Below are 17,073 nucleotides of genomic sequence, written 5' to 3' on the forward strand. Positions count from 1 at the left end.
TTAATGTATATTATTATTATTAGGAATAATATAAATTTATAATATTATGAATGGTATAAATAATTACATAGAATAAATGGACTATAGATATTTATCTATATAGTTGTTAATAATGTTTCTTGTGTGAATATTCAATATATATTTTATTCATATAATAAACTATTATTAAATAATTTCTTTTAGTAATAACTTGTAGGATTCTCTTTCAGGAGGGGTCATGACACAAAGCTCATATAGAATACCTCCAAAATTACTACTATATAATGAGTTTTCAGCTATACAATATCATAACCGACAACTCGATACAATTCCTCAGAAATATGCTGGTGCATTATACAACAGAAATGTATTAACAAACATCAAATCCAATCTTAAATACAAAATTATAGTCAAATTGGAAATAAACAATAAAGTGCACCTGTAGGCTCAAATGTGAATTCTAATTGAACCCACCATAGATGATGAATTGGGGCTACATCCAAACCACCAAAGAAGACCTAAGGGTTTGCGTCCTCAGATCTTGAATAGAAGTTGAAGCTTCCTTAATTTCTCCAAGAGAAATCTCAAACCGAATCAATTTCCAAGCAAAGCTGAAAATGAATGAAACGCCCTCTTTTAATGCTTAATAGTGACACTTCAACTGCCTTCTATCTTTTCGTCTTAGTCTTCTTTGTCACCTTTAACCCTCTTTATTTTATTAATGTGACCATTTTATAAATTTGCATTAAGCTCCCTTAAGCCAAAATCTAAGTTACCAATGTAGCTTCTTGGAGCTTGGAGCCGGAGGCGGATGCAGACGGATGTGGAATGCGTCTGGAAGTGCGCTGGATGCCGGCAGGATGCATTTGTTGAGTGCTAACATATATATATATAGCGAGAGAGAGAGAGAGAGAGAGAGAGAGAGAGAGAGAGAATTATTGCTGTCTAGAACTTTACAAACCAAGTCACTGCCTAGAACTCTATGACAAACTCAGTCGCTGCCCATAACTCAGCTATAGGCCTGGTATGGGCCTCAATCAGCTTGTACGACACCCTTAATGGAGTATTTCAGACTTATATGGAACTTCTATAGCAGTCCCTAACATAGACAACTCCTTCTGTGGCAATACGGCTGTCTAGCAGGTATGAATATAGCAAGGAAGCCTTTGAATGTGTAAAGTCCTACTCCAACCTTGGATGGCTCTCACAAAACTCCCAACATTGCTCAGATTAGTATGGCCAGCTGATAGACAATTTGTAACAGCAGTTAGCACTCGAGAAAGTCCCAACAGATAGACAATTATATATATATATACAGATGCATCCATACGCATTCGCATCCCTCCCAAAAAAAATCATGCTTCTCGCATCTGTTTCTGAGTCCACATCTAAATCGGTAACTTAGGCCAAAATTAATATTTTATGGATTGGACTTTAGGACTTCTAATGTCCCAAAAAGGGGACACTACAATCATATACCAAATGTATTTATAATTATTTATTTAATGTTTTTGTATTGAAACATATCATAACCAAGAAATAAATTCCATACCAGCATATGTATCCCATATCCATACTTGTCATAGAAAAACTAGTAGCCCAAGAACATACGTCTTCCCAATTCAGATTTATAGAAGGGTGTGTAGGTTGTCAAAGGGAACTTCAAGTAGATGCAAAATAATCACATTTTTGTGATTCCAAATTATGGTCATAACAACATACTCTTTATTCTTTCTGAATTCCACATAAATGTTATACCTAAATTCTTATCAAGGAAAGAGCATTATATCAAGGCATTTGATACAAATATCTTCATTTTCTATTTATATTGTGAGCCTTCTGTTTGTAAACTATGAATTATAGAACACTTGCTATAAAGAGAGATATATAGAGTCCAAAATAGCATATCTAAATTACTAATAGCCTCTAAAAGAAAAACATCTTAGTAATATTTCCTTTTAAGGTTCCCTGGCTATGCTTGAGAGACAATGCTTTAAACATCACTTTTGAGACACCACAACCAAGATGCCCCTTCTAGACTCCTTGGTCAGGCCCATTGTCCTCTACGACTATATTGTGTGGGGGCCTTCTCTCCTGGAGTTTGACTGGGCTTTGGTCAAGAGAGTTTAGACCCTCCTTTGGCATATCATCAAATGTCATCGATCCACTCCCTACAATATTATCTTGGCCAAGTTTGGTGCTCTTCCTTTTAGGCTCAAGACTATCTTTGACCTGGTTTAATTTCTCCATTGGCATCGCGGCGTTGTGGGCTTTGCCGAGAGTTGTTAGAAGTGCTCTTGCTTGGCTTATTGCTCTTCTAAGGTGTTTGCTAGGTCCAATCTCAATGGTAGAGCTCGTTGTTGGTTCACCCAGGCCTCTGCTCCCCTTGGTTCGATTAGGATTGCGATGGGCTATCTTTTTCCCTTTTAGCTCTCCTTGGATGCCCTTGTTCACTTCCTTCCCTCCCAATAGGACCTGAATGAGCAAATGTCAGACCTACAAGCAGTATATTACCACGACATGGAGAAACCCTCTAAGGGGACTCTGCGCAAGGATGGTCTTTATGTAGAGCACTACATGACTATTCAGGACATGATTATTGTGTGCCTCTGGTACCTCACCTGCCGTTGGACTCATTCCCTCCTTATCTCTCTGGGTTCTTTTAGAGTGGGCTCTCACCAGTTTCGTAGTTAGAGTAACTACTTGATTGATAGAGATGATAGGATTCGTCGCCTCTGCCCCATTCGGGAGGTAGAATCTGAGATCCATTGTATCTTTCAGTGTCCCATCTACTATGAGATTAGGGGGAGGTTTCATTGTCTTTTAGAGAGTGTAGTTCCCTCTCCTCTTTCTTTAGCTACATTGATCAATGGTGTTTGGTCCTCTATCTCTAGGATGCCTTGCGGCTTCGTGACAATACCTTGGAGCCTCTTTTTCTACCGAGGCAGACCCATGACCTTCTCACCACCACTTTCTTCACACTTGGGTCTCCTACCCAGGGGAAGAAGCAATTGCTTGACCCTGTCTCTTTAGGTCACACTAGGTCTGTGAGGCCTCGCAAAGGATGCATTCAAGAGCTTCACTCTTCTTCCAAAAAATCCTCCCGACGGTCCGGGACACAACCTTGCCCATACCGTATCCTTCAATTTTGGCCTAATTCTTGCATGTAAGGAGTATTTAGACTTTTTTGGCTCTATTCTTTTCTTTCTTGCCTGTTCTTTTTGTAGACACCGTTTGGTGTTCCTCTTTTTGGTTGTTGCCTTATTGTACTTTCTCTATTCTTTTGGACACTTGTGGTCTCTCGTTGGACATCAATAAATTTGTCTTATCTAGTGAAAGACATTTATTCTTCTACCAATATCGATATATAGGAGAGCACAAGAGAAACATTTACAAGTGCAAAATGGGGACATTTTGATGATTATGATAACTGTTTAAAGTGGGACTTTATTCTACATGAAATGAATATAATGTTTTTACATGAAATCTTAATTGTGAGAAGGATTAGAGTGTAGAAACCAATATAATTTTATTCTTTTAATCCTATATGATCCTTCTATTAGTGTGGGTTTTGTGGATGAATTTTTGATGGCTATCTTCATTTAGAAAAATGAATACTCATTCAGAAAGCTACAAAGATAGAAAATAGCTGCTTTGTATGGTATTTATTTTGCCACCGTGTCTAGGTGTGATCAGTTGGTCATTTTGCATGTATTCCCATTAAAGATTGATTCATATCATAGACATTAATTGCTGGATCTACAGTTTAATGTGATTGGGTTAACAATTTTTTCTTGCTGCAAGACTAGATTGCGAGCGCTTATGGAAATGTGCATTCTCCTTCCTGGAAGCTCTCCACATTATCAACATCAAACTATGGGAAGCGTATCGAATCAATCAGTATGTGTTTTATGTATTTACCTTATGAAATATATGGATGCTAGATCTGACAAGTTTTTATTAACTAAATTGAAAGTTTCATCAATTTAGCTCCATGATGGCAATCATAAATATCCTGTAGTTTCCCATATGACGCATCTAATGGTCCATCATTTGAGATAATAATATGCAGGAAGTTTGGCCTGCTTCTTGGGAGTGTTCTGAGGAGGCTTTTGCGCAGAAAATTAAACAGCGAGACCCTCTTAAGTTGGGGTATGATGTTTCTTTGACCATCACTATGAGCACTTTAATTTTTATAACCACATTCACTTCCTAGCAATTTTTTAATTCTAGAAAATTTGTTTAGCAAATATTTCATCATACCACAGAATGTATATATCCAACTTAACTATCTTAGATGTCTTCTTGGACAGGTTTCCAAATATTTGGGCTTTACGTCTTGTCCGGAAACTATTAGAATGGCATCCTGTAAGACTAACATATTATATGCAATGGTCTTTTTAATTTTATCTTGAATTTGTTTAGCAGCATCACAAATTTAAATAATATTTTTTGGCAAATCTTAAGAATTCAAATACATGGCAAAATACTCATTAAAACAGGATTTTCTAAACACTTTCATTCCTTTGCATAGAGACTCAATATATAAGCTAGATAAATGCTATCGCTTCCCACATGCTCTGCTGTAGTTTCGATATGCTCGTCTCCTTTACATATCATCTCTATTATCTAGCTCTTGATTTATATGTATATTTTTGTAATGTCCCCACTTCTGATTTGACTGATGAATCCTAAAACCTGCAACATAACATTAGAACCATATAACAACATATATATATATATATATATTTGAATCCAAAACATGTCAGAAATATTAAACTAATTAAATATCAATCTAAACACTCTCCCTTACTAACCCTCTTAATCCTTCAGAAGGAACTCTTCTCAGGTTTACTCAACCCTCTAGTGAGAATAAATCTCAGTTGGGCAACTGTCATATAAAGAATGCCTCCCTAAGGCCTCTGGGATCTCTGTTAATGAGCATACTCATTAATAATCACTACTTGGTAGTGATCCCACCTCTAACCACGTCTCTAGTCTCTAGTCTCTAACATATGCATATGATTGACCGCTACAATAAATATTGTCTCTCAAAGATTCTAAACAAATCTCTCACTGGGACTCCAATTCTGACATTCATTGCTGAATGTCCTCCAATCTCTAGGTTCCCACTAAGGAAACTTGGCATCACACAATGGGATGTCCCCTACCAAGGATCACTTGGTCTTTGTAAGAACTATAATTTCTCATCTCTGAATAGCTTTAAAATAATGATTTCTCTATTGATTTCCAAATGAGACATACCTCTTGGACTTGAGGTTATGTTCTTATTATCCTAACTCACTCCTTCCCTCTATTTACTCTCCTTAGTTTTATCACTCTTACATCTACAATTGATTAATTTGATCAGTTTATCCTTCTTGTATTACTGTGCTCTTCCTCTTTCTATGATGGTAGATGGGTAGACACTTATCTTATTATTTTCCATGTTATATTGTTTCAATGCTGATAATTTTTGCAATCACTTATTACACCCCTGTTTGTGGTGTCTGTCTGATCCTTATCTGCTTCCTGGCCTTTGCTTGTTTCTATCAGGTATTCCGTGTAGGCTTAATGAATACGATCAGCAGATAAATAGCGTTTGAATTTATACTACCAAAGGTTATCTTGAATGCTCTCATCATGTCTCTACCAAGGTTATCTTACTCTCTTCTCCTTCCTATGCCTATTCCTTCATCTCTGTTTGTCATTGCCCTGAATTCTGTTAGTATTGAGTTCTATTGGAATATCTCTAAACTGGAATATTGCTATTGTTTAGTGGTTGATCTGAAAGATTATCCAGATCCAGTCACTGGAAGGATTGACCACGGTGGGGTGTGTAATAGTTACATATGCTTCTTTCTTCCTTAATTACTGTCTCGGTATAGGACTCTTATTCGCTGTTGGACTCCCTTCTTTTAGCGATTCCTCCTGCCACATTTTGTTTATAGAGTCTACTTGGCAATGATTGTTGACTTTCCTGTCTGTATCTCCAACCTTCTCTTATTCTGATGGGAATCCTATCGTTAGTGTCTATGAAGGATGTCTTTGGTACTTATTTTGAATTTACCACTTTAGTGTTATCACTACTTGTATTCGTTCCTGGTTTCCAGCTTCAGATTGTACCTCTGTTGCCGTTGGCAAGTGTTTGTGATGATCTTCCAGCGATGGTAATTGGTTCTTTGAACAACTGTCTTTGATTTGATTGCGGATATACTTCTAAGTCACCTGATAGCCGTCTCTCACAATGGATAGTCCCGGTTTCTTCCGTTGGCAGATATATTTATGATTTCCAACTATGGATACATGTCTCTGCATTTCTGCTATGGTTTGATACAAACAAGAGTGTTTTGTTTTTTTCTTTTCTCTTCTATTCATCAACGTTAATCATAGCTGCTACCTTGTGCGAGGAATATCCTTATTCGTGGATGTATTTGTCTATCCTCCTTTCCCCCCTAGCTTCTGATGGCTATGATTCTTCTATATATAATGAGTAGATGGAATGAAAAGATGTGGTCTTTGGGCCTTGACTAGTTGTCTTCTTAATCACAATAATTAATTCCACATTTATCCTTTTATATTATCTGACTATTAAAATACTGATATTTCTTTATATTGATTAAGATTAATTCGGTAAGTATGGATGGATGAGAGTTAATATTTGAACTTTGTAGTGTGTGTGTGTGTGTGTGATTTGATAATTTATAACAATAAGAATAATATAAATTGTATATTGATTAGTATGGATAAGGTCCCTATAATTATTAACATGTTATATATGTATTAAATTAGGTTGATATGTATGTCTTTTTTGGGTCATGACAATGCAACCCTCCCAAATTTGCTTGTCCTCAAGTGATAAAATATTTTCTCTCTAATTGAAATGGCTAATTAAACTCAATGTAATTTTTCTATCATTTTCTAGTGACACGATTTTAGACCATCTTATAATGGTGCCTATTTGAATTCTTGAAAAACCCATGTTGCATATTAACATGTCTCAAATTTATATTTCATTAATATTCTACTATCCTAGATGGATTAAATAGAATCATCATGGTGTATAGGCTTACCAATATGGAGTATATACATGAAACAAATTATAAACAATGATGCATGAAGGCACAAAATGTGATGTATATACGTAATGCTTTGTTAATTTCCTCTTTGTCAACTAAAATGATTTCCTATTTTAAGTATTACCCTACAAGATGGCAAGATCATGCTCTAATACCACTGTAATGTTCCCACTTCTGATTTGATTGATGAATCCTAAAACCTGCAACATAACATTAGAACCATTTAACAAATATATCTATATTTGAATTCAAAACATGTTAGAAATATTAAAGTAATTAAATATCAATCTAAACACTAACCCTCCTAATCCTTCAGAAGGAACTCTTCTCAGGTTTACTCAACTCTCTAGTGAGAATAAATTTTAGTTGGGCAACCGTCATATAAAGAATGCCTCCCTAAGGCCCCTGGGATCTCTGTTAATGAGCATACTCATTTATAATCACTACTTAGTAAAGATCCCACCTCTAACCAAGTCTCTAGTCTCTAGTCTCTAACATATGCATATGATTAACTGCCACAATATATATATTATCTCTCAAAGATTCTAAACAAATCTCTCATTGGGACTCCATTCCCGACATTCATTGCTGAATATCCTCTAATCTCTAGGTTCCCACTAAGGAAACTTGACATCACACAATGAGATGTCCTCTACCAAGGATCACTCGGTCTTTGTAAGAGCTATAAGTTCTCATCTCTAAATAGCTTTAAAATAATGATTTCTCTATTGACTTCCAAATGAGACATACCTCTTGGGCTTGATGTTATGTCCTTATTATCTCAACTCACTCTTTGTAATGTCTCCATTTTTAGCAGGTTCCTACAGTTGGCTTGGTCAGTTCACCATTGCAACCCTCGTGAGATGGCATTGGGATTTGACGGTCTCAGTTCTAGGGTTATAGGCTTTTTCAATAGCCTATGGTGTGTTTTGGCTCCATTTGAGGAACTTACTATTTATAGTAAGTCAAACAGTTGGTTCCGATGAGCTCAATTGAGTTAGAGGAGTTGTGTGATGCTCTTAGTGCTTATTTCAGGCTTCTAGTTTGGACTCCAAGAATCTTGGAGTGAGCATTTATTTATAATAAGTCACCCCATCAAGTTCATTCATTGTCTTTCATCATCAGGATCACTTTGGTGTTGTTAGATTTCAATTCTAATGCTTCTTCAGTTGTTTTCGCAAGACAGGTGAATTATTATTATTATTCATCTAAATACGCCGAGGTTGCTTTTTTGTTGGTGTTGTTGGTTGGTCACCTCAATATCATAGCTCGTTGGAACCGGGACAAAAAGTTTTCAATCGTGGGAACAAAAAACCGTGACCTTGCATGTCAAAATATTAAGCTATGGTAGAAAAGGTCATTTTTGGAGCCAAAAGCAATTAATAAATTATATTAATGACACTTTATTATATTTTAATGTTGTGTAAGTGGAGTTCTTTTTGGAAATTGGTGCCATTTGGAGATTATAAATATGAGGACATTTGATGAGAAAAGCATTCGATTATTTGATTATCTTATTTTGCTTTATTGTCTTTGTGATGTTTTTGAAGTCTGATTTTGTTGTGCCCTTGATGAAGTATAAGGGTTTGTTATTGAGAAGTTCATTGTAATTCACAGTTGAGGTATTATGAATTAGTTTTCTGAAAATTGTTCTTTATCTCCATTGTTGTATACACTGTGCTTGGGAGATACTGTCGTGTTGGGAATTTGGAATTTGGCGTCTTCTTATACTATTATTACTGTTGCTGAGAAGCGGTTGGGTGTTGGTTAATTTGGAGTTGGTTGAGCACCCATTTATATTTTCTGCTAGGCGTTATTTTCTATCTGCACTTTGGAAGCAATGTTTTACATATCTGCAGTTGCATTTGTTTGTTGGAGAACTCTTTCGTTGATGCTAGACTTCATTTCAAAGGGTTTCAAGGCATGTCTTACCTATTGTTTGAGAGCTAGCAGGGCTCATTACATTGGTATCAAAGCTTGCCTTCAAAGTGTTTGACGAAATGTCAAACAACTGAATTATAAAAGAATTTGATGTTTGATGAAATTATAACCGATTGGGGTTATTACACTCTTCCCTCTATTTACTCTCCTTAGTTTTATCACTCTTACATCTACAATTGATTAATTTAATCAGTTGATCCTTCTTAGTCCTCACCTTGTCTTCTTTCTTGTTTTGTTTCTTCTCAGTCACCATTTGGTGCTTCTGTTTTGGCCAGCTCTTCTGTTTGTATGCTCAATCCCATAAACCTTGTTGGTTTTTCGTGGACATTAATATTATTATCTTATCTTATCTTGTATTACTGTGCTCTTCCTCTTTCTATGATGGTAGATGGGTAGACACTTATCTTATTATTTTCTATGTTATATTGTTTTATTGCTGATAATTTTTGGAATCACTTATTATGCCCCTATTTATGGTGTCTGTCTAATCCTTATCTTCTTCCTGGCCTTTGCTTGTTTCTATCAGGTGTTCCTTGTAGGCTTAAAGAATATGATCATCTGATCAGTAGCATTTGAATTTATACTATGAAAGGTTATCTTGAATGCTCTCATCATAAATGCTCTCTACCAAGGTTATCTTGGTCTCTTCTTCTACCTATGCCTATTCCTACATCTCTGTTTTTCACTACCTTGAATTCTGTTAGTATCTAGTTCTACTACTATTCTTTATTTCAAATATCTCTAAATTGGAATATTGCTATTATTTAGTGGGTTGATCTGAAATATTATCCATATGGACGGATTGACCACGGTGGGGTGTGTAATAGTTACATATGCTTCCTTCTTCCTTATTTACTGTCTAGGTATAGGATTCTTATTCACTGTTGGACTCCCTTCTTTTAGCAATTCCTCTTGCCATGTTTTGTCTGTAGAGTCTACTTGGCAATGATTGTTGACTTTCCTATTTGTATCTCCACCATTCTCTTATTCTGACAAGAATCCTTGGGGAAAATTGACCAAGATAAAATCAACATGACCTATTTTTTCTTAAAACGTCAACTGAAAACTGATACCAGATTTGGAAAATACAGAAAAAATTATGCATTTAAAAAATAAATGTTGCAGCTGCAAAGGAGTTCATATGAAGCCCAAACAAGGCCTCGTAAATTATAAAAATGGGGATTTGCGATTTTCAGAAAAACTTGGGAATAGAGATCTAAAACCATCTACACCACTATGTAGATCACAAAATTCTACCCCAAAACAAAAAAATGCTCAAAAAAAGGATTCCTAGGTGTCTCAATGACAAACTAATAATAATACATTATCCTAAGAAAGCTTAAGTAAAGTGTAATTAGTGAATATTTAATTACACCAACAATATCTATAATTTGATGAAGGGTTATTGTTAGTAAGGATAGTATGATATCTTTTAAAATAATCCACTTTCAAGTAGATTGGATCATATGTTTGGCAACTGTGAACTTTTACGATCTTTTTAAATTAGAATCTAAATTAACGTAGAATAGGACATAGCTTCTAGACACCTCAAGATGTTACTATACTAATTGCATTTATCCTTAGTTTATGTCCCCTTTTTGATAAATTTTTATAATGACCTAAAAGCCCATTTTCTATTTCTCGCGGGCTTAGGGAAATAACTTCTTAGTATTTAAAATGAATTGTGTTTTAAGCCATCATAAATTAAGCTCTTCAAGTGTTATTATAAAGCAACTAGAGCATGAGATCTTTTGTAAATCAAACAAATTCTTTTACTTATTCCCCTAAGTACATTGGAAAAGAGACTTGAGGAATTTGCAAAGGTGTTTGTTGGAAGTAAAGGGGCTAAGAGGTTTATGAAAACAAGACACAAGAACAAAGGAGGCATGCATTTAATGATAAACCAATTCATTTCAAATAAATTGAACATCTTATTCATTTATTGCATCCAGGGTAAAAACCCCTTGTGCGAGATTGGACGACGAAACCCCCCTAATTTCCATCATTGTATTAGTGGACAAGAACACAAGAACCCTGTTTTAGACTGAGCAATCTCAATGAAAAGATAGAACTAGATCTTTGTATTAATAGGCAATTGCAAATCATGGTGAATTATTTGAAGCCAAATCTGAAACTTTTGGACTTGTATTTGCTAATTAAGTAGTATCCATGTTTATTGTGAATTCTTGTACAAAACCAAACTCATGATATTGTGATATTATTGTGGCTGCTAGCATAGAGGCAAATACATATGAAATAGGCTTCTTTCAAATAGTAAAATATTTATAGCAGCTGCATAGAACCATGTAAATTTTGTAATTAATATTGTGTTAACTATGGAATTATTTCTGATGTGGTCTAGTTGTGCATAAGCGATTCATTTTTGGCAATGTCATTGGCGTCGGTTGTTTCAACTTTCACTAGCCAAGTTTTGTTCTACAGATTCCTGCATGAGGGTAGATTGCACATTTCACTTCTGTATTCTGGCCGCTCCTTTATGGGACTAATCCAACTTTATTTGAAGGTCAATTTGAGAATGAATAGAAGAGATGTTCCTATAGGGTCAAGCTTTTTGACGGATAATTTATCTTGGTTGCTGCCACACTGGAAAATAGATAATATATCAATCATTAGTCTTTGTGTGGAATATTACAGTTAAAAGTCTGAAATGTTTTTAAAAATATATTTTCTTGCAAATCTAGGAGAATAATCAAGGATTGAAAATGAAATGAAATCTGATCTTTAATCATTATTCAGATCCAAGTAATATTTTGCAAAAAAAATGTAAGTTTTCTTAGATAATAGATATTATGTCATTCATGAATAGTTACAAGGCAGGGGGATCCACTCAGCACACAAGCATCTTTAATTGTGTTTTCAAGGGTGCTTCTAGTTTATGTTGAATAATTTTTAAATCTTCCTTTCTGAGTTTTCCTAATGTAAATGGCTAATGTTTTTTCACCACAAAGAAAAGGATTATGTGCTCATTAATTGGAAATAAATTGTAACGTCCCCATTTTAACTCACCTTAGGTTGTAGTGTCGATTAGCCTATCAATGGCCCTCGTTGGCTAGGTCAACTAGAGGCTACTTCCCACTCTAGAAGTTAGGGATGTTTATGATTGCTCTTCGTTTGGATTAGTTTGGCACACTTACTATTTATAGTAAAATAGTGTCTATTCCAAGATAGTTAGAGTTTCTATCTATAGTGAGGCACTCGAACAACTTGGTGGCAGTATTGAGATTTAGTATCGTTGACTAAAGTAGTTATGCAAAGGCTTACTATTTATAGTAAATCATTGTTGAGGAGTTGCTATATCTGGTAGGGGCATCTGGACTTATAGTATACACCATAGTTCAAAATCTCGCCGAAATATTGGCGATATCTCAACTTCTAGCAAAATTCTAGACTTGGCAAGAAAACTCATCCTTTTCCTGTGAGATTCTAGTCCAAAGAAAATGAACTTCTCACTGTGATAAAAGACCAACTTCCTAGCGATATCTCTGCAACTTCTCGCAAGAAGTGCTTAAGTTCTTGTGGGCTTTATTATTTCTATAATGATCCCGACAACTCCTCGGTCTCCCAGTTATGTGTTCGAAGGCTAGAATGATTTCGTTTTGGCATAGCAGGTTATTGCAGGTCATATGGTGATGGGTATTAAGGAGGCCGTACGGTGTTACAGGTTGTACAATGGTTGGGAGCTATTGGAACGAGTTGTACGGTGTTTTGGGTGATGTGAGGATTGGTTGTACCGTAATAATTTGATGATAGTACAATATGTACAGTGAGGCAAGGATGACTGGTCGTATTGTAGTAGTATGGTGATTGTACGATATGTATGGTGAGGCAAGGATGTCACCGTACTGTGACAATGTGCAGGGTTGCTCGACTTGTAGAGGGTCGTACGGAAAGCAAGGGGTGGAAGGGTGTTCTTGTGCCACATAAGGTGTCCATACACTAGAGAATTTGATTTAATGCACATATGATTCCAAGAGACCAACGGTATTAGATAAGTACTTCGGATTTTCAAAAATAGGAGATACCAATGAAATGGAAGTTCTACTAACAATATTTGTTATTGCTAAATAGGCGTGGATTTGCCAGACCCGGGGGAAGTAATACAGAGAAATCGAAATAGGGTGAGGGTTGAATCCCACCAAAATCGTACAGCCAAGTAGGGAAGATCTTTCACTTCCGAAATGGTAAACAATCCAGAACTCCAACAAGAATTCATGATATAAGAAATAATCCAAAATCACATACCAACTACTACCTACATGTCGTGCTTAAATACTCTTTGGAGAAACTTTCCCAGGGTTTACAAAGATAGCTGACCCATTAATTATTTATTTTATGACAGGAATATTACAATCCTCTCGTCCCAAACTTTGCTTGTCCTCAAGCAAATGCAATGTTGGATGCTACAGAATGTGTTCACCTTTCCAAGTCGCATCATCCAACGACTAGTGTTTCCACTACACCAAGTATTTCTTCAAAGTACAGTTCTGCAGGGTCTTCTCACGTACATCAATGATCTTGACTAGTTCCAATATGAGCTTCCCTTATTCGTTGAGCAGTGGAAGATCTGTAGTTACTGCGATGTTTTGCCCCATGGCTTTCTTTAGGCAGGATGCTTGGAAGACATTATGGATGCGGCTCCCTTGTAGAAGTGCTAGTTCGTAGGCAACCTCACCAATGCAATAAGCTATACGATAAGGACCATAAAAAAGTGACTTCAAATTTTCTTTCCCTTTTGCCTTCAATGAGGATTGCCTATACGGCTAGAGTCTGAGATAGACCAAGTCTCCCACTTTGAAACTTATCTCGATCCGGTCTTTGTCTGCATACTTTTTTGTTGATTCTGTGCCTTTGTATGTTCTTCAAGAATCTCTGGATCTCTTCTCTTTCCTGAAGCCAGTCCCTCACCCTTGGTGCGTGACTGTCACCCAACACCATGTCGATAAATGAAAGGGGTTAATACTCGTATAGTGCTTTGAAGGGTGCCATCCCAATGGACATGTGATAAGTGGTATTGTAACAGTATTCCCCCATATGCATCCATTTGACCCATGCCCGTTGTGCCGAAACATAATTCCAGAGGTAGCCTTCTAGTCATTTCTTCACAATCTCTAACTGTCCGTCTATCTAAGGGTGGTAGCTAATACTTGGTGGCAAGTCTATTCTTGCCAACCGAAACAATTCTGTCCAGAAAATACTAATAAACCGACCATCCCTATCATTAACAATGTTTCTTGGTAACCCTTGTAGACAAAAAACTTATCTAAAAAATAAGTCTACTACCTGTGCGGTCTGAAAGTCTAAAGGGATGGAAAAGCAGTGTGCATACTTCGTCAACCTGTCCACCACCACAAAGATACAATCCTTCCCGTTTACTTTAGGAAGTCCAGTGATGAAGTCCATAGAGATGCTTCCCACTTCCGTTCCAGTATAGACAAAGCCTGCAGTAACCCGGTAGGTAAAGTGTGTTTAGATTTTTTTTGTTGACAAACTGCACAATCCCGTGCATACTGCAATACATCTCCTTTAAGTTCCTTCCATGAAAACCTCTCCTTGAGCTGTCTATAGGTTTTGAGAAACCCTGTGTCTGGCCAAGGGTGAGTCATGTATTTCCTTCTTGATTTTCTGTTTTAGTTTGGATTTAGGGACCAAGTATATCTAATCCTTATAGTAAATGATGTCATCCACCACCTTGTATCGTTCATCCTGAGTGTCTACGCCCTTTAGCTAGCTTACATGCAAATGTGTTTTTGGAATAGTCCACCAATAAGTGTGCTTTCCAATTAGTTGAGATCTGAAATAGGAAACAGATGGCAGGTTTTCTTGACAGGGCATCTGCAACCACATTGTTCTTCCCCTTCACATATTCAATGTCAAAATCAAAAGCCTGAATCTTACTTACCCATTTTTTTTGCCTTTCGTTTAGATCCCATTGCTCCAGGAAATATCTCAAACTATTATGATCAGTACGAATGACAAACTTGGCGCCTACTGGATACTGATGAAATTTGGTTAGTGCATGCACAATGGCCAAGATCTCTTTGTCATAAACGGAATATAGACGCTCTCCTTTCGTAAGTTTTCGATTCTCATAGGCTATAGGGTGTCTGTCGTGCATTAATACCATGCCAATTCCCTCTCTAGATGCATCACACTCTAGGATAAATGGTAGTGTGAAATCAAGTAAGGCGAGAACCAAACAAGTGCTCATTGCTTCTTTTAACTTATCAAAAGTGTGTTGCCCTCTTTCATTCCATTGGAAGGAGCCTTTTTTAGTTAGATTTGTTAATGGTGCACTAAGCTGAGAGAAACCGTTTAAAAACATTTGGTAGTAATTGCATAGACCTAAGAATCCTTGCAACTCAAAGAGCAATTTAGTTGGGGGCCAATCTAGGATAGTTTGAATCTTCTCTTGGTGGACCTGCACTCCTTATTTGTTGACAACGTGCCCTAGATATAATATTTTTGTCATTCTGAATTCACACTTGGATTGCTTGGCGAATAAGGACTAAGCCTTCATGATCCCTAGGACTCCATTTAAGTGTTTTAGGTGTTCTTCCCAAGTTTTTCTTTAAATAAGGATATCATCGAAGAATACGAGCAAGTACTTACGCAATTGTTTGTTGAAGATGTGATTCACGCAAGATTGAAAAGTAGCTGGTGCATTCGTTAATCTGAATGGCATGGTCAGGAACTCATAATGCCAGTAATGACAACAAAAAGCTGTCTTCTCCACGTTTTCTTCCTACATGCAGATCTGATGGTATCTAGAACGAAGATCTATTTTAGAAAAAGAAATTGCACCATGCAGCTCATCCAACAATTCATCAATTCTAGGAATAGGGTGTCTGTTTTTTATTGTCTTCTTATTTAGCACACAATAGTCCACACACGTCTGCATCGTCCCATCCTTTTTTTACCAAAACCACTAACTATGCAAAAGGGCTAGAGCTGGGATGGATCCATCCCTTCTTGAGAAGCTCCTGAATTGTCTTCTCGATCTCAACTTTGAATTTCTAAGGATGACGGCATGGCATGGTGATAACTGGTTTGGCGCCAGCTTCCAACTGGATGGTATGTTCAAACCCACAATGGGGGGTTATGCCGGAAGGAATGTCTATAAAAACTTTATCATAAGCACTCAAAATATTTTGAAGATCATCATCCCCGCGGGGGGTCTGTTGTCCTTTTATAGGTTTTGCTGAAACGAAACAATGTGCAGCCCATGCAATGTCATCATGCTGGAAAAATGCCTCCATCCACTATGCTGAAACTTCCTTCGATCTCTCATTGGCCATTCCACAAAGAACAACCTTCTTTCCATCGACAACAAAAGTGAAGTCCATTCATTTGAAGCTTTGAGTGTATTCATCAAGTGTCTCCATCCATTGTATGCCTAGAATAACTTCCATATCATCTAGGTTCACTGTAAAGAAATCCTCCATCACAATGTGGTTAGCTATGGTGATACTCAGTTGGGGAACAAGGTGCATACAGGGTAAAAATGTCCCTCCAGCAACCTTGACGTAGAATTCCGCTTACGCCTCTGTAGGTAGACCTCTTCATTTCACCAAAGATGAGTTTATGAAGTTTAAAGTGGCTCCGCTATCAACCATCACCATGACCCTTTGTCCTTGAAGGGTTTCTCATACGCGAAATACTATACATCTCGGGCTCTCGGCTAAGGCGATGGTTCCTCCAAACCATACCAATGCTGCAATTCTCCCCATATGGTTAGATTATCCATTTTGGTGTCCTCGTGGGGATGGTTGTCTTCTATGGGTAGATCCTCCTAATCATCCTCATCATCGGATACAACTTCAATATAGTATATTTTTCCTTTACTGAGGCATCTATTCCCAAGCTCCTACGGTCCCTTGCAATTGAAGCATAATTTCTTCCTTAGTAGCTCCTGTCTAGGAGTTTCATCCAACGAAGGCTTCATCGACAAGGGTTTGTTATCTTTGTCCTTTGGAAATACTAGTGGTTTGGAGCAGTGTAATGAGACTCGGACTCGACTCGGAATCGGCAAGGGTAATGTCATGTCCCCTTTCTA

At 36.9% G+C, this 17,073-nt stretch overlaps 1 protein-coding gene across 2 annotated transcripts in view; it reads left to right on the top strand.

Moving 5' to 3' along the window:
- The window catches only part of LOC149534744 (uncharacterized), a 335,389-nt gene that overhangs the window by 297,118 nt on the left and 21,198 nt on the right, over positions 1-17,073 (top strand). The window contains exons 17-19 of one of the 2 annotated variants that reach the window (XM_089807850.1): positions 3,789-3,879; positions 4,052-4,131; positions 4,293-4,347. In XM_089807850.1, coding sequence (XP_089663976.1) covers positions 3,789-3,879; positions 4,052-4,131; positions 4,293-4,347 — 226 coding nt within the window. The remainder of the gene's footprint in view (positions 1-3,788; positions 3,880-4,051; positions 4,132-4,292; positions 4,348-17,073) is intronic. The other variant, XM_089807851.1, reaches the window with a different exon arrangement.

The sequence above is a fragment of the Cupressus sempervirens genome, chromosome 10 (genome assembly GCF_028749045.1).
Source record: "Cupressus sempervirens isolate cs-2001-9-10 chromosome 10, ASM2874904v1, whole genome shotgun sequence".
NCBI classification, from domain to species: Eukaryota; Viridiplantae; Streptophyta; class Pinopsida; order Cupressales; family Cupressaceae; genus Cupressus; species Cupressus sempervirens.